The sequence below is a fragment of the Myotis yumanensis genome, unplaced genomic scaffold, assembly GCF_028538775.1.
Source record: "Myotis yumanensis isolate MYYU_CA2020_CCGP unplaced genomic scaffold, mMyoYum1.0.hap1 SCAF_7, whole genome shotgun sequence".
Classification (NCBI taxonomy): Eukaryota; Metazoa; Chordata; class Mammalia; order Chiroptera; family Vespertilionidae; genus Myotis; species Myotis yumanensis.
The window spans coordinates 52,685,859-52,703,687 of NW_027223758.1; the positions used below are offsets into that span (position 1 = coordinate 52,685,859).

Genomic DNA, 17,829 nt, shown 5'->3' on the forward strand with positions numbered 1-17,829 from the left:
GCCCCCATGGGCAAGGACCCTGATACCGATTTCCTCTAAAATGAACTTGAGCTTCTGTGGGCCTCCCCAGGGGCAGAGAGCTGGTCAGTTCCACGGGCAGCTCCTCCATTGTTGCCTGGCCTGGTCCTCACTAATTCTGTGTGTTAAGCCCAAGGCAGCTGTGCCTTCCACACACCAGCCGCAGTTCTGTGATGCAAACCTCCAGAAGTTTCCACTTGCTGTTTCTTCTGGCAGACCTGCAAATACCCACCTGCTCACCTGACCCATGTGGGGCCTCTCTTCCCTAAAAGGACCCCCTTTCCATGCCTGGCACCCTGTCCTGGAGACGTTCTCAATGGTTCTGGCCCTTCTTTCAATGTAATTCCAGGACCAGGCAGAACGTGACATAGGAGATGGTGAGGCACAAAGAGAAATGGACATGGCTGTTGTGACCTGAATATTAACAAGCCTGGGTACAAAAAAATTGAGAGTCCTCTGGCCCTTTAAAAGCTGGGACTTCCCTGGCCAGGTAGTTGATTAGAGTGTCATCCCCATACACCAAGGTTTCGGGTTCGATGCCCGGTCAGGGCACATACATAAAACCAATGAATGCATAAATATGTGGAACAACAAATCTCTCTCTCCTCTCTCTCTCTCTCTCTCTCTCTCTCTCTCCTCCCTTCCTCTCTCTTAAATAAATAAACAATTTTTTTAAATAAAAGCTGAAACTGTTGGCTCCCAAGCCAGGGAATTGTTCCAATGCCTGACTCTCAGCAGACGCCCCATGAAGAGGCAGCTTGGAGGAGCCTCTCTGTAAGATCTTCACTTGAAAAAGGGGGGAAAGCAGAGAGCCCTCTCCCCGAAATCCTCATTTCACTCCGCCTTAACTCTTCAGGTCAAGGACACCGAGTGGAGGGCTGTGTGACTGTCCTGCCCTCTGGGTTCCCGCAGGGGATCCCCAACCCAAGAGCCCACTTGGCCTGGGCACCCTCTGGCCGTGGGGGAGGGACAGGGACTCCTCACACAGGCAGAGGCCAGGGCAAGTCACCTTTTCTTTCCATGATTGTGCTTATCTCTTGAATAACAAGCCACCTTTTAGAAAGGTAAGATGGATGCACACATTAGAACAGATGAGAAATGCCACTGTTGTTTCCCAACAAGACAGCGGAGGGGAAAGGCAGGGCTGTGTGGACTGACTCCCATGCGTGCAGGCCTGAGGTTTGTGTGCATCAGGCCACGGCCACGCCCCACGCTTGCATCCAGCACCATCCCTGACATCACAGACACAGGGAGCTCTCAGCACCGCCTCCTCCTAATTCCCAACAGCCAGGGGCCCTCAGCGCCTGGCCACACATCGTGTGCTCACCATGGGGTCAGGGGGCCCAGGGAGGAAGGAAACTGCCTTCTTGAAGGAGAGGCACTGCTTGTAGGACCCCAGGGACTGGGGGAGGTGTCTGCTGGGGCTTGAACACACAACCATCATGGGCCCACGTCACCTGAGAGCAATGCCCCACGTCAGGTGACACATGGCGATTTGGGCAGGAATTCTGTTTTGTCACCCACATGCGATCAGGGCTTCAGACAAAGGGCGTGGTGTCTCCACTTCCTCCTTGGGAGAGAGGCTCTCAGTCCCAGGAGCAGTAGCCTCTCGCCCAACGAGGACAGCTGGTTCTGCGGTTTCGAGTGGCAGGCCTTTGGGCCACGCGCACTGTGGAGCGTGGAGGTGAGCTCAGTGCACTGGCCAGCACAGGAGCAGACTGGGGCACAGGCCTGGCTGCTATACACACCAAGCCCTCCGCTTCCTCCCCGGACACCGTGAAAGCCACATCCCAGTACTTACCTTTGCCTTTCTTTTCCTTGCCAGTTGAGACAGAGATAATACCTTTTAAATGCATTTTATCTATTTAAATTAAAATTCGGTTAGTTCACCTGAGGCCTCCAGTCCTGTTACTGCTCTCTACTCAGAGAACCCTGGCAACCCCAACCCAGCCCCGCCCCAAGGTTTTGGTACTTTTTCCTCGGATTCAGTGTAAGAGCCGTGTGCGGGCTTCGTGTGGGGAATAAGATGGCCTGGGGAAAATGAGAAACGGAGTCACCCTCCAAAAAATCTGTTTAAGCGTGTGTCTATCCTGGAGTCCACAGAAGACTTGAAGAAAGTGCTCCGGCCACCTTGGCATTCTTCTCGATGAACTAGTCTGTGAGTCATCCTGAAAAGGCGTCTGCCTAAAGAAAGACCACTATCCCTTCAGTGCATGAAGCCAACAACAACAACAAAACCACAGAGGAGTTAAGCCACCTCCTAAAGTAGGGGAAAAAGGTCTAACAAGTCTCAAGAACTCCAAGATGTTTTTATTGATTTCAAATTCCAATAGAATATGTTTTATCTAAATATTTTATCACACAACTGAAACATTGAACTTTTTTTTTTTCAGAAATAGTTAAATACATCAATCTAGTTACAAATTCTAATATAAAGAGTACAAAATATAATGTTATAAATTGTCTTTAAAAAAAGAAATACAAATTCTATGGTCTTTTGCATTTTACTGCCTCAAAGTATCATTAGCAAGACTGATGAAGAATGAACATTCTCCCCGTCACTGCCCACGGGCACGGGGGGCTCTGGGTGTGCGGGGACCCTCCCTTGACACCCTGGCCTGTTGCTGTTCCCTTTCTTTGCTCAGTGAAGTAAATGTTCTGCAATTAGAACTCGGCAAAGGCAAAATCAGCAAAGCAGCACGAGCACTCCCTGCAGGTGGACACCTTCAGAGGGGAAGGTACACTGGTTCCAAGACAAGGTCCCTCTCCTGAGCACATGCCTGAAACCTCTGCGGTGGGGGCAGGGGAAGGGAGAGCGGCTTTGTTTTCAAGGAATGTGTCTGTGAAAGTGCAGGAAGTGCTCGGACAGGCTGCGGTGCCCTCTGTGATGCAGCCCACACTCATCCTCGGAGCCACACTCTCTCTCGGTTGGAAGAAAGGACGCTCCCAGAGCCAGCCGGCACCCTAGGGAGGTGCCACCTGCTCCCTGCAGCACCCGACAATCCACCCTCAGGGGTGCTGAGTGAGTTACTAGGCCCACCTGCCTTGGCATGGCTGTCTGTGGGACGTCGGAAGCCCTGTGGCAGAGCGGCCGGGCTGGGCAAGATCCACCTTCCTTCTCTCACCAGGTGGCCACAGGTGGATTCCCAGTGCAATCTCTGTGAAAACCTTCTTCTCAGGAAACCAGTATCTCTCTTGGTTCAGAAAATAAATAACTATTGGGGGGACCCCTTAAAGCACTTAATGCTTTCCAAAACCAAAACGGCCAAACCCCGTGGGCCTGAAAATGCATGTTGTGTTTTGACCAAGGTGGAAGCTGTCCACCTAAGATTGCTCTACGCACGCCCGGGAAGCAGGTGGAAAAGTGACCGAGCCGTGGACCTGCCCAAAAGCCAATTCTTCGGGCAACTGAAATGTTCATTCTTCAAATTAAGGAGTACGAGTGAGTAACCTGAAAGATCTCTATCAGCTCATCATCTGTGTGTTATCTGAAGGCGACAATGAGTAGGAGACATGAATGGGAGAAGCAGAGCGAGTGGCAGCCACGCCAGGAGCCACTGGTGGCGCCGGGGACACACACGGAGAAGCTGCAAGTAGACAACCATACCCTTTATTGTCCAAGTCACATTAGACGCCAACACTGTAAAATCCTGTGAAGAATCGAGGAAACAGCAGATCGGTAGAGGTAGTAGAAAAGGCTGGAACAGTCAGAGGTGACTTACAGGAGAGATCACGCGGAAATCATCGTTCGAAGGAAAGCAAATTGAAACACATTGGCTAAATAAATAAGAAAACACAAATCATATTAAATACTACGGCAGGGCTGACAGGAAGGCATTCACAAACCAATACAATACTGATGATCAGTGGAAGAAGGAACCACAGTCAGGCTGGAAACGGTGTGTCTCAGAGGGGGGCGTTCTCAGGGGTCCCCTCCCGTCTCTGTCATTAAGTAGAAACCTCATTTCTGGACTCCTTGCAGCTCACAATTATTTGCCCTACGATTTCACCCTCTGCCAACGCCCAGGAACCACCCCTCAGCCCGCCAGGCTCCCCAGGGAGGAGTCTCCGGGAAGACACGCCCAGCTCGGAGTGCCAGCTGGGCTCCTGGGTGCTGCTTTCCAACAGTAAGAAGGGACACGACGCCTCCGTGTCACTTTGGGTACAGACTTTCTTTAATAACTAAAACTCAGAGAAACAGACCAGGACTAAGTCACTAGCCCCTGTGTGTTCCTAAACTGTCATCTTTCACTTTCAGCCAAGAAACGAAAAGCCAGAAAATGCAGAAATGATCACTTTGGGAAAAGTATCGAAATGATCCAACATAAGTCAACAGAAAGGCATTGTGGTTTCTCAGGTGAACAGAGGAATGTATCTGCTCAAAATAACTTTACAGAACAGTCCGTCACAGTCGCTTAACCGTATTTGCAAGGACATTCCCAATTACACCGACAAGACAGGTCATTCTGGTGCATATCTGGTGTAAGAATATCAGGAAAACCAAGTAAAAATTAGATATACATACACACATATACATATGTGTATGTGCTGTATATATGTGCATATATATATGCACATATACATATATATATATAAACTAGCCAGTTACATTGCATTGTTTCCAAGTGTTGCAAAGTAACCTGAACCGTCAAGTAATTTAAATTCAGTAACAAGTAGAATCCAGAATCAAACACTAACTAATAACAATAACAACAATAATAATAATATAATAATTCAACAAATCATTAGAACAAAAAAAAACCACACTTTAGGGTATGTATGTGTGTGTGTGTGTTTGTGTGTGTTTAAACAACTCTTTGTATCAGAAGCCCATTTTCTACAAAAACTGCGCTAACCCATTACGGTATGAAGTAAACTGTCGCTCTCACCAGTATTAAAGGTTAAGGATAATTTCTGTACATGTAAAATTATTGCTTTTTTGAAAAATATATGTAGCATGCTCATTTTAATCCACTTCCTGCCTTTACAAAATTTCACAATTAAAAAAAACCTAGTAAAGCTTTTGCAAAAAATTTCACAGAACATTTTCATTCAAGGCAGCAATAACTTTTGATAATGCATAAAATCCTATGTGCAAACGTCTGAAACTCTCAGAAAGGTTACCGTCATCACCCGAGTGTCACGGTACCAAGGAAAGAAACTATTTGTATCTGTGGACTGGGATCTTCACTGCGTACACTGCAGGATTTAAGATCCTCTGTTGGGGGGCCTTAACCCCACCACGAAAACTTAGATTTGCCTGACTGAGGAAGAGGTATATAGAGCCGACCACCCCACCCAGGGGCCTGGGGACCTCCATGCTCTGGGAACGAGGATGCTCACTCGTCCTGTGGGGGGCACCAGGAGGGGACCAGGCCCTCGGAGAAATAGGCCTACTTGCTGGGGTGAGGCAGGGAGAGAGAGCAGAAGGTTCCAGAGCACCAGCTCAGGGTGATGGGCCCCCAAGTCTCCCAGGGCTCTCCTGCACGACCAAAACGGTCCAGACCTGGATGGCGTTAAGACGGGCAGCCTTCCTTTGTGAGCAGTTTGCAGAATGTAGCCCTGTTACAAGAGGTCCTGAGAATAAACAAAGAAGCCTGCTTTTCTTAGTGTTCAACTCGCTCTGTTCCGGAAGCAGAACAGAAACATCCCCATGGCCATGTTCCCACCCACACGCTGAGCACAGGCATGGGGTGAAGGAAAGGAGCAATGGGGGTGCAGAGGGCCCCGGGGAGGCGGCCTAACCTAACGGTGGGACGGGGGGGGGGGGGGGGGGTTGCCACCACCCCGCCCCACCCAGCCTGGTACGCACAGCACCTGCACGCCCCCTCCTTCCTGTCTCATTCACCACATAAATACCCAGTAAGACGGGAGAGGCCACAGCAGTAACACTGTGTCAGCTCAACCCCAGCCCCGCCATGGCCCCACAGTCCTGCACACACGGCTTCACTCGGTCCCACACGCGTGAGCAGCTCTTTTCCAGTGTCTCCACTCGTCGTGAGCAGCACAGACGTGTGCTCCCGCTGTGCCTGCCAACGCCACCGTCTATCACAGGAAACGTGGGACCATGGTCGACGAGCACGCATACGCATTCGGAACATCTGCATGGAGTTCTAGAGTTCAGCGTCTTTATTTATTCCTCAACGTCCGGCCAGGAGAGGCCTGGCCCTGCAGCTTCCGGGTCAGCACAGCGGTCTAAGATGAGGGGTGGCGGGTGGGGAGGGCGGCCACTCTTCCTCGGGCGGGTGGTCAGGGTCTCTGCTGGGAGGCAGCTGGGACATCCAGGAGGGGACTGCGAACGGCTGTCACGGGGCACCGGGTTCGCTGGAGACGAGTCTTTAGGTGCCCTTTCTGAGAGGCACTGTCTGGACGGCATCTGGGTTAGAAAGGTCTCTCCCCTGGATGAGAAAAGGAGACAACAGAACAGCTCATTTCTGCCCTTTGGGTTTCTGAGTGCGTATTTCCTATGGCTCTTCTTACCCACACCCAAGAACATAGACCATGACCTTCGAGGAGCAACCTCATTGGGTCGGCAAAGACCCTGACTTTAGCTGTAGCTCCCTGCACACCAGCAGGATGCATTTTAAAATATGTCTTCACTGATCTTTAGAGAGAGAGGAAGTGAGAGGGGGAGGGAGAGAGACATTGATGAGAAACATCGATAGGCTGCCTCCTGCATGCCCCCTACTGGGCACAGAGCCCGAAACTCTGGCATGTGCCCTGACCAGGAATGGAACCCAAAACCCAAGTATGTGCCCTGATCAGGAACGAAACCGGCAACCTTTCGGTGCACAGGACGATGCTCAACCAACTGAGCCACACCAGCCAGGGCTACAAACATTTGGTTTAGGAAGACTGCAGAACCTAGGTAACCTGAGGAATGAGGCTGTTAAATTCAGCCCCCAAATCTAGATGCACAGGTGCCCATTTCTCTTTATAATTGAAGGGAGGTGTTCAAACAGCATCTCCTTGTTTGAGAAAGTTGTTTTCACATGTTGATTCCCTAAAACTGACACTTTACTACTGAACATTGCAGTCCTACAGGGTTTTTAAGGCATGGATGGAATTCACCTGAGAAATCAGGCAAAGGGGGAAACACAGCTGTGGGACCGAGGAGTCAGAAACGCAGGGACAAAAAGGACACAGGGCATTCTGAGAGCGCACACATTGTTTGGGTTTTTCCCCCCCTACAAAGAGTCATCAGAAAGCGAGAAGAGTGTTTTTAGAGAAGCAGGCGTTTCTTTTTTGCGGTGTGTGGTCTTTGCAGTGTTGCTGAAAGAAATATGACCTTTCTCTGAGGCATTTTAATGTTCTAGGGATGGATGCTGACTTCTGGAGCTCTATGAGGTCTGCTCCTCCCCTTCTGTCTTTATAAGGAAGGGGCCCTGTCTGTGCTCACGTCCGGGGTTGACCGCACGCATACAAGAAAGCCTGTCCCCCAGCACACACAGGGACCCCTCAGCCCTCAGAGGGCGGTCGGCCTTCAGAAGAGGCGCCCATCGGCACGGGTGGTGACAGGCTGCCTAACCAGTCTGCACGCAGCGCCTTACTGATCACGGCCTGGACCCAACAAGCCGGACACAGGCAGGGCTCCTGTCACTGTGGGTCACCTTGGGTGACTCACCAGTGACCGTCCTGACGTTTGTAGTTTGTCATTCTTAGAGAAAAATGGCCCGTGTGTTTCAAGATGTTTGTTGGGTTTTATGACGAAGCAAACTGTGAAGACAAATGAACTGAATTCTGGAATTGGATCTGAGAATTCAACAGTGATACTGAAAAGAGACTGTGCCTATGTCCAAACACTCCAACCTACCTGAGTCCCATCATCCACATTATAATACCCGCAGCTGAAAACGAGACAAATTAGGTTGCCATTGTTTTCTCATTTCCTGTTATTTTGATTAATGGAATTATTTCCCCAGCTTAACTGTTTTAAAATAACATTTAGAATAATAAGAAATCATGTATTAATCATAGTCTTTAAACTTTAGCAAAGAATCTAAACCAATCAAAACTCCAGTTTTCACGTTTTAGCAAAAATCAGTCTGGTCTTTTAAACCCCCAACCCAGGAGGTTGGGGAGAGAGGGTTAATTTTTTCCTTGGTTTTAAACTTTAATTTCTAATGTTTCACAACCAGTTATAGTGAAAAAACATTTCTCCACAACACTAAGAAACCCTTAGTTTTGTTTTTTTTTCTAACATTATAGGACAATGATACCCACTTTGCAGCATATTATTTTCACAAAGGTTCTTTCTAATGATGACTATTGGTGATTATTAGAAATTAATCATGCTAAACATATGTCAACGCATCTTCAAAGTGACAACAGGCATAAACTGCTCCCCCATGTAGAAGTGTCCCTGAACTCTTAGCTACCTTTGTGAATAGAATTATCATCAAAACACAAGCACAGTGAGTGGCTTCATGCCCAAGAACTGGAAGAATTATCCCCACAGCCCTCTCACAACAGAGCAAAAGGATGAGACGCCCAGAGAACAGACAGTGTGCCCACTAGCCACCCACCGGCAGCCCCACTACTGAATCCACAACTTGAACTTCCGTCTCAGTGACCCTCCCACGCTGTCCATCAGAGGAGTGTGTTGTGAAGCAATGACTACACTTCTGGGAGCCCCACACCAAGGGCGTGCTTGTAACCCAGCAGAGGCTTAACCAGAGGACGTACAGAAGAGAAGTCACAGCGGAAACCACATCCAAAGGAATCCCTTCTCCTCTCCTTGGAGCTCGTGTTCATTCTGACCTGACTGACTTCGTCAGTTTCCGCCCATGTGCCTGGACCTCCTGCCGGGACCCGTCTCACTGAGGTGCAGGTGTGTGAGGACCCGTCTCAATTATCCAGCACAGAAGACTCAGGTGTTAACAGGGCAAAGGCAGCTGTCCTCTGGGTGCCCACGTAACGATGACGTCTCCACCGACATGCGGTCTTCTGAACAGAGAGCCACGCAAGGAAACGACATCTAAGCTGACAACACTGTTCCCAAACTAATCTTTCCCTGTCCCCTCCCAATAAGGAGCAACTAGCTAACAGCCTGCAAAACAAAACAAGACCAAGCCTGCTGCCAGGTCCTGACAGGCCGAGGACACCCAGGAAAGCACAGAGGCATGGAGAGGAGTCCCAGCTCGTCCGGCAGCAGCGACGGGCACGCATACAGAGGGAAAGGTGTGCGTCCCCCTGGTCACCCACATGCGTGGCCCCCGAGCACTCACCCTGCACACGAGTCTCCCCCGTCAGTAAGGATGGTCATTCGTTTTTAGAATAACTGACAAGAGCAACGACTGAAGTGCGCCGGGCACGGCCCACTTTCTATGTTGGTTTTCACAGTAAGAATACAGGAAGTGTCACTGTGGTCCTTATTTTATAGATGGCAGACTCGGGCGAAGTTAACAGGCAGAAGGTGGGAGTTAGAGCCGAACCTGCCATCACCCCTTCTCTCGGGTGACACTTCAATCCTGGCAGACACTTCAATTCCAAAGCAGGTTAAGGAAAATGGAATTTCCCTAAAGGACCAGAACAGGAAGTGATTAGCCAACAAAAGCTATTTCACACACAAGGACCCGAAGTGCTCTCAGAGCCGGGATCTCGAATGCGGCACTGAGCCAGCAAGCTGCCCGCACAGGAGGGGCGTGTGAACCCGGCTCGGCCTTCCCATCGCCGGCCTGAGCTAGCCCGTCCTGAGCCCGAGGAGGACAGCTGACCATGGGAGCCTCCCACCAACAGTCCCTGCGTCACTGTGGGCAGGAACCGGGAGGTTAGTAGGGAATAAGGATAAAATAGCAGAACGGAGTTTATAGAGACAATGTAAACGCATCTTTTCTCCGTCAGAGTCCAGGGTGACTAACGCCGCTAAGAATTCCCAGCATAACTATAAGCAACACAGAAATGATTTAAAACACAGGCCGGGTGGCTGGCTTTACTGAGCTACTTCTCCCCATGACAGAAGCATTTTAAAGAGGCTCCCGCAGAATTAATAGGCAGCAAATAAATGGATGTGTGTTCCCGGAGACTCGCTGCGTTATTCCTATCTGCCTGGGCTCCCACCCCTGTCAAACACGCATCGAAAAGCCACGTCTCGGGTGGATTTAATGGGTCGTCTGTGCACGTAGGAACCCTCTGGACTGACTCATGGTGTCATCTCAATATGTAATTCTCCAATTATGGCACGACCTCGCTGAGACGCAGCCACAGACGCAACGGTGCCTCTTGTCACCGGGGCTGATTTCTGTTAAAAAGGACAGTGCTTCGAGCCGAGGTCACATGTGTTGGGAAATCTTCTAATTCGGCATTCTGCAAGCTGTTATTTATTTCATAAGTTGTCACAGCATCATGAAATAACTGCTTGACATTCTAAAACTATAGTTTTATTAAAGAGAGAAAAGTCACTTAGTAAAACATGGTAACAAACGGGAAGGCATTTTGTCAACGACATGGGAAGACAGGCTTTGAACAACAATAGGAATTCTAAAAATGCAGAAATAAATCTAAAAACGGAAGTCCCTGGGCAGGTCAGTCCCTCGTTCACAGGAGGTCCTGGTGAGGTCCTGTCACCTCTTGCCATTCTCGTCCAGTGAAGAAGACTAGAGGATGCCTGCAGTCCCTCTGACATCCCAATCCCCCTCATCGTCAGCAAGCAGGATGCCTCCAGTGATTGGGTTTGCCGGGGCAGGGGCGAGCCCTTCCTCCCTCTCACCACCTGATGGGGCTTGATGTTTATCTGATGGCAAACACACCCCTGTGCATTCACAACGGGAGCGTCTGCAGTTTCAGAACGTCCTAAGGCGAGAATGTTACACAGAAAATGCTGGTGGGAGAACAAGAGGGAGGCAGTGACATTCTGTAGGAGGACAACAAGGAAGGAGAGCTTTAAAACCACGTGCCCTCAGCCCAGGATGGCACAGGGGACCACCGATGACGATGTCGAGTGCGTCCCCACTGCAGAGCAAGGCACACAGTCCCATCACCGCTGGTTCCAAGAGTTCCGCCATGCTGTGCCGACACCGAGTGGTTCGCATACAAAAGCCACAGGAGCATGGTCACATGTGCATGGACACGGATGTTTTCACACACCACGGCCGTGCGGTAGAGTACGTGATGTGGAGGACACGGAGTAATACAAAAATATGGGTCTTGAGAGAGGAGACTAAGCATAATTTATTCTCAAGAAAACATATAAAAGCAGCCGGGGTGAGAGTGTGAATGTCAAAGGTCTTGGGCCTCACCAGTCTCTCCCAGTTCCCACAGCCCCAACAAGACCTTGAGCGGCTGGATGACCCCCACCCCCCACCCCCGCGCCGGTTTCCAGTCCCCTGCACTGGGCTGTCCTGCAGGCCTAGGCTCCACATCCAAGCCCAGCAGGTGTCTGCACGTCTGTCCCGAGAGAGAGCACCTCGGCTCATGCTCCCGTGACCGTGCTGCAACCCAAACCTCCCGTCACACCCATTGGGAGACCTACTTGTTTGGGGGCATCCGTGGAGGTGGCATGGACGTCAGCACCTCGGAGGCCGTTGGACTCAAACACCACTGTGGGAACAAGGGGAGTGTTAGCGGTAATCGGGACCATTACGGATCAAGCGCTCCACACAAAAAGACACCAGCGCCTAGCCCAGGGCTGGGAAACACCAATTCACCATCACACTTCCGAAGGGACTGTGATGCTGCCACCCGGGGCCACTGCCCTTTTTAATTCAGACGCGGCTGCTGAAGAAAGCCTCACTGACAACATTAATTACCAGCCGGTGGGAAGGGACCCTCCTCCTGCCTCACTTACCATTTGGCCCCTGTCATTTCACATCAGACCGGCTTACGTGTGATCCTTCACACTTCTGAGAACGGACCCTCCAGCCTCCCGCTCCCGGTGGGTGACACGTGGCTTCTCAGCCTGACACGGTCTCAGGGCCGCGAGTTCCTATGGGCCCGGGGTCCGCATCCCTCCCGGGTGCCTCCAGAGGGTCCCGGCCACGCTGTAGGGGGCCCAGCGCCTGTCACACTGACAGCGGCTTTGATTTCCGTGAGTGCTGGTGGCAGCACAGCTCATTCGCATATTCATTTCTGGGGAGTCTACTCTCTAATTAAAACGAAACATTTGCAAACAGGCTTATCTCAAATTAAACCACATGGCACTTGATGCAAAGAAAAATCCGTTTCAGGAGAGTCTGGCGCACAGTCACAGAAGGGGATGCGTCACCCTCCCCGCCCCCCATAAGGGCCTAGGTGTCCGTATGTCAACGACCGGGGTGGGGGTGGGGGGGCAGATGAACCCCTGCAGAGGACACCCACACCCCACGTGGACAAGGAAGGGAGGGGTGGAGGGACAGAGGGACGGAGGGACAGGGCGAATCGTACCTGAGTGAGCCCGCATGTGTGCCCGCAGGTGGCTGGGCTGGTGGAAGCACTTCCCGCACTCCACACAGACGAAGTCTCCTTGGCGGGCCTGCGTCCGGGGCGTCCCTGGGTGGCAGTGGCCAAGGGGTGCAGATGGGGGAGGGGAGAGGAAACCATCATTAGTCTGTCTGATGCGACCTGAGGGGAGCTACCTTCCTTGAGGCTCCTCTGACAGAGCCAGGCACAGGCAGGGCCCCGAGCGAGCATGAATTACAGCGAATTAAACTCACTCCGTGATGAGCCCGAAACGGCGGCTGTCAGGTGTGAGGCTCCGAGCAGCTGGATGCTCGCCCAGCCTTCTCAGGCTCTGTCAGCGGCACACCAAGCAAATCGGAGTGACACTGGGTGGCCAGACCGGGCGCCGGAACTCGGAGGCAGCAAGGCCGGGCCCGTCCCCGGTCGATATGCTGGGCCACGGGCCAGGGGCAAGCCATCAACACCTCACCCACTGGGCCTGTACCTGTGTGTCCCACGCTGTCCCCACGGAGCCCACAGGGAACACCTGGGAATGAGGCCCTGGGCCAAAGCACTGGCCTCAAGTTCCCTTCTGATCCTAAATGCAGTCAGCTTTGCTCGGAAAAGGGAGGCCGATATGCTCACTCATCTGAATACCTTTCCTGTTACGTTGTCTTGAAGAAAAGGCTAATTCTCACAGCATGGTGGCTCCACAGAGACTTCCCTGAGCTCAATGGTAACTCAACTCAATGGAGGAACAAGACACGAAACTACTCACTAGAGTTACCTCTGAAGCAACACATTTTTAAATGAAGCTCAGTGAGCTGTTGATGGACTGAAAGTGTGACATTTTAGTGTGAAAGGGTCTTAGTCAAATCAGCAGAACCCAAGTCACGATTCCCAATTCAGATGCCTCCACAGATAAAACAACACACATCGTTGATACGTTGCAGGTAGCATTTATGGAGAGAAGAAGCAAAGAAAGGCACGAACCGGCAGGCAGACCTGTCTGATTTCTCACGTTGACAAGTCATTAACCCGGGCCTCAGAGAAATTCAAGAACTTGCCCTCCCAGTTCTCAGTTCAGGAACGCAAAAAGGGTAAGACACATCATAACCAACACTTGTCCCACTGTCATTAATGGAAAACCACTCACTAATGTTGGCAAGGACCCCATGCAACGTACAAGAAAAGCATGACTCAGCAACTTCAGCTATCACCCGTGGGCTCCTCTTCCCAAGAGTTTTCAGCAAGCGCATGGGTGGAGGGAAAACTCAGGAGGGCTGTCCCTTCTGAGCGAGGCCCTCCTGCAGGGTCTGGCACCCACGTCCCCACGTCTCCACTGAGTCTGAGTACACAAGTCCAGTGTGAAAATGGCTACACCGCTGGCTTTGTGTTCAGGGACGCCTTTCCTTCCTTATTTGGGTCCAGGAAACTCTGAGCTCAAAAAGCACCCTGTTCCCCACTCCCTTCCACCACCCAGAGGCACTCCCATGGAAACCTCCTCTGACGGTCACCGTGGCTGTTCCATTTTCCCAGGTGCAATCAGACTGCTTCCCACGCACAGGCCCTGCCTACACCAGACACCTGCTAACGATGGTGACAGACAGCACGGCACTTGTGTCTGAAGTCACATTCAAACACAAGTCATTATAACACTTTTTCCCTGAGGAAATCTCTCAGCTGGCTACTTCCTATCCAAACTACTCCTCTACTCACCATTCTTACTTCCTCAATTAAGGATGCATCAGCATGCGTGCACACACATACACACACGCACACACACACACGCTTCCCTGCGCATTCTGCCAGAGCATTTTCTCTTTACTTCCTAAAGAAAGGACCCTTGTCCTTTGTGGTCAATAATATTATGCCAAAGCTACTGCAAAATTCTGAGTTAATCAAAAGGTTATGAACTTCATTAGAATTGAAGCCCACCTGGTGAGCGGCAACGCTAACACTGTAACCCAGATACCAGAGGTGTGCAAAGTGGAGTCAGAAGGGAGGAAGCGGCCTGGCCAGCCTTCCAGGGACGCTAACCCTCGTCAGATGCTCACCCTTGTTTGAAAGATTCAGGCCAAGGAAGCACAGTCTTTCAAATCATCATATTACTGCGTCCCTGGTAGAAGGGATCATTTTTAAGGGCCAATAAGAAAGACCTTACCTAGTATTCTATCCAGCACTATGTCATTCCCGTTAGCTTTAGTTTTTTATTCTAAAACCCATACTATCATATACCATTGGCTAGCCACAAGTCTGGAAACACAGATGATTTGTTATTTTATTACTATTCTATCAACAAACCATTCATGTTATAGTCACGTTTCCAGACTTGGCAGCCACTCTGTGGAACAATGTTTTTTCCGTTCGTAAAAGGTGAGTTGGCGAGCCCGAGGGAAGGGACAGCGTCACTTCCTCATAACGCCTTCCTCTTTTGGCAGCACTTCTAGACTATCATTTCTTCACAAGCATCTTCCACCTGAAACATGTGTGGGGAAAGGTCTCTGAGAACTGTCTTCCCTCCTGAAAACACCTGATGTCTTCGAGACCCTGCCTGAGAGCAATGTGCTGTGTGAATGGAAACGTCACTGAAAAAAAAATCACAGAATCTCACTGGCAGCGCCAACTGCATCACAGACACAACAATGCATTCCTCCTCCCCTGGAAGGTTCTCTCCCGAGGATTTCCCTTCCCCGGCTGCAAGGCAACACTACGGGTATACGTGACCTTCACTCGCAGATGACACCCCAGGAGGAGACAAAAAGTAAATGCATCAGAGCCAGAGTGCCCACAGACTCAGAGAATAAACGTGATTTGGACTCGAGATGAATTAGGAGAGAACCCAGATTCAGGATGCAAGGGTCCACTGCCCACAGGATCAAGGAGGAGCGGGCGCAGCCACAGTGGACAGCAAACCTCAGAAGGGGAGGTTACTGGCACGTGGAGCGACATGTCTGTGATGACGCCCCTGCCCGAGCTGCAGCAACAGGCAGTCTCCCTAACAAGGACATTTACACTCCGGTCACCCCAGGGACCTCTCACCTCTCAGTCAGACCACACCCAGGCTCTGGATTGCCTTCTGCAGCAACAAACACCTCGAGAGCTTCCTAAACAACCTTGCAAAGGAGGAAAAGGAATCAGCGACGTACAAAGGTCAGACTGTGGGAACCTGTCCAGCTTTGGGTGCTTGGGCGGGAGCAGGACCCCAGGAGAGTATGATAGCCGTGGCAGGAGGCAGCGCACTGTCATGGGAAGGGTTCAGGCGGGTTCTCATCCGTCCCTGAGTTGAGACCAGGACCCAGCAGAGGAAAAGGTCACCTGGGGGAGGCGGGTCCCTCCTTACCGGCAGGCTCACATGGCAGCCTGCAGAAGCGGATCTCGGTCCCTCCCCACGCTCAGGAAGCTCTGATGCTACAACTGCACTTGTTAGTGGAGAAGCACTCAAGACCTGAAAACACTTCCCCTGAGCGACCCCCAAAGGAGCGAAGGGAAACACTCAGTCCTGACTATGTCAGTGTAAATGTGAGAAGGGTGAGCGTCCAGGAGATCACAGGTGCGTTACAGAAGGTTGAGCACTTTTCACATTTAAAAAGTAAATAATTTCTTTTTTTTTAAGCCTTAGGATCAATTATATTTTTAAATTTTAAGGAGAAAGGAAAATATGTCAAGCTCCTTTGTATTTCTATCTCTGTCATTTGAAATTCTTAAAACGTTGACTTCAAACTCACTTCTTTTTGGGGGGAAAACAATAAAAGCCACAAGCAGGCCGCCGGGCACCACGGGAGACCTGAGGATGGGCGTGGTGTGTTGGTGTGGGTCTGGGTCACCCGTGCAGCCATGGGGCTGGAACTAACTCAACTGCAGGTCGGGTTACGGGGCAGAGGTCACTGAGACACTACAAACATGTCGCTCACTCGCCGTGAGGGTGCAGTAGGGGAAGGACTGGACCGGCACCCGCCGACTCTCACCTGTCACCTGGGTCCAGAGCGTCTCACTTTCGGGTCCAAGAAAATTTGTATCTAAAGAACTGAGGCCAGTATCAGATCCCAAAGTCTGACCTGTGTACTTCCGATCCGTTAGACAGCAAATGACCTGCACGAGTGGAAACCACGGCTGACTGTGTCGAGCTCGCTCGATGGAACTGAGACCAGAAAAAGTGCAACAATGAGCTGTGCGGAAGCTGTTTCACCACCTACCAGGAGGCTTATGCCCAGGCACGTGTTAGGCACAGAGCACCTCTGCCAGGAGACAGGGTGAGAACCTTAACCAGGACCCACAGGGTCTCACCGCATCTTCCGAACACCCAGCATAAAGCCTCGCAACACCTCTGGGCGCCCAGGCCCTCGGCTCTACTCCGCAAAGTTCACAGGGAGTGCTGGCTGTGATGTGAGCAGGACCCACATGGCTCAGTACTTTTCAGAATGGGAGCCGAGGCTGAATGCAATGCGAGCTCCACCAGACAGTCTCCAAGGCTGTGCAACGCCCTCGTTTGCTCCTAGTCGAGAAACACCCCATGTTTTCTCTAAGGGTCAACATGAAGCAAAGCATCGCTGGCCAGACCGAGGTGGCTCAGGTGCCTGTGGACCTGGGCTGGTCCCAAAGTCACAGGAGAAGAGCAGGAACTTAGACTGGCACGTGTCTGCCCAGCGCCATCACACAGTGGATTCGGGGTGCCTCTCTGCTGACATGACCTCACCACCCCTGAGCCCCATCCCCCAAAGTGCTTCCAGCTTAATGGGTGCTGAGGGGCCAGTTCTCAAAGGTCACAGTACACGGGAATCTGCTTTAAGAAAGTGCAGGTGTAAAAAGAGAAAGTGCAGGTGTCAGATGGACACTTCTGTCCAAGCCGGTGAGGACCGCCCAAGGTGAGAACTCAGGGGCAGACTCCACAGGGCTGGGTTTGTCTGGGTGGTTTTTCATGGGAAACACTCAGATTTCCCAGGGTGCTTGGTGCGCAGTGAGCATGACCTTCAACTCACGACCAAGGGCATCATACCCAATGGGGCACGTGAAAACCTGCTGGCGATCCCTTGTTATTACTGCTAGGTGTCAACACTGAGGGACTGGCAGGAAAGGAAATAAGCATTAAGGAATATTTTTTCCAGAACTAGCAAAAGTCCATTCCCCAAACTTTAGATGGAACGTTTCTAGTCTACAGAGGCTTTGCTTACTAATAATGCTGGCACACTGATGTATCTAGATATATATATATTTTAATTATATACAGTCAAACCTCGGTTCTCGAATGTCTCCCATCTTGAACAATTCGGTTCTCGACCAAGTTGTTCACGGGGAAAATGTCTCGGCTGTTGAACAAAACTTCGGTTCTCGACCCAACAACCCTTTCATGCTAATACCTGTATGATCAGTCACGTGTCTCTCAAGCTACAAACAAAGGAGAGAATGCACAAGTTGAGTCAATTTACCGCTACACCTCACTTATTAGCATCTCAGGAA

The 17,829-nt window shown here is 51.0% G+C and overlaps 1 protein-coding gene across 4 annotated transcripts in view; it reads right to left on the reverse strand.

Annotated features, from left to right (window-relative positions):
- Positions 1-2,308: 2,308 nt before the first annotated feature.
- The window catches only part of ZNF516 (zinc finger protein 516), an 82,548-nt gene continuing 67,027 nt past the window's right edge, over positions 2,309-17,829 (reverse strand). The window contains exons 4-6 of one of the 4 annotated variants that reach the window (XM_070420475.1): positions 12,379-12,483; positions 11,489-11,556; positions 2,309-6,416 (exon numbers count right to left, since the gene is read on the reverse strand). In XM_070420475.1, coding sequence (XP_070276576.1) covers positions 6,357-6,416; positions 11,489-11,556; positions 12,379-12,483 — 233 coding nt within the window. In that variant the 3' untranslated portion in view covers positions 2,309-6,356. Of the gene's footprint in view, positions 6,417-11,488; positions 11,557-12,378; positions 17,758-17,829 lie in introns of those variants that run through there. The other 3 variants (XR_011472170.1, XM_070420477.1, XM_070420478.1) reach the window with 3 other exon arrangements.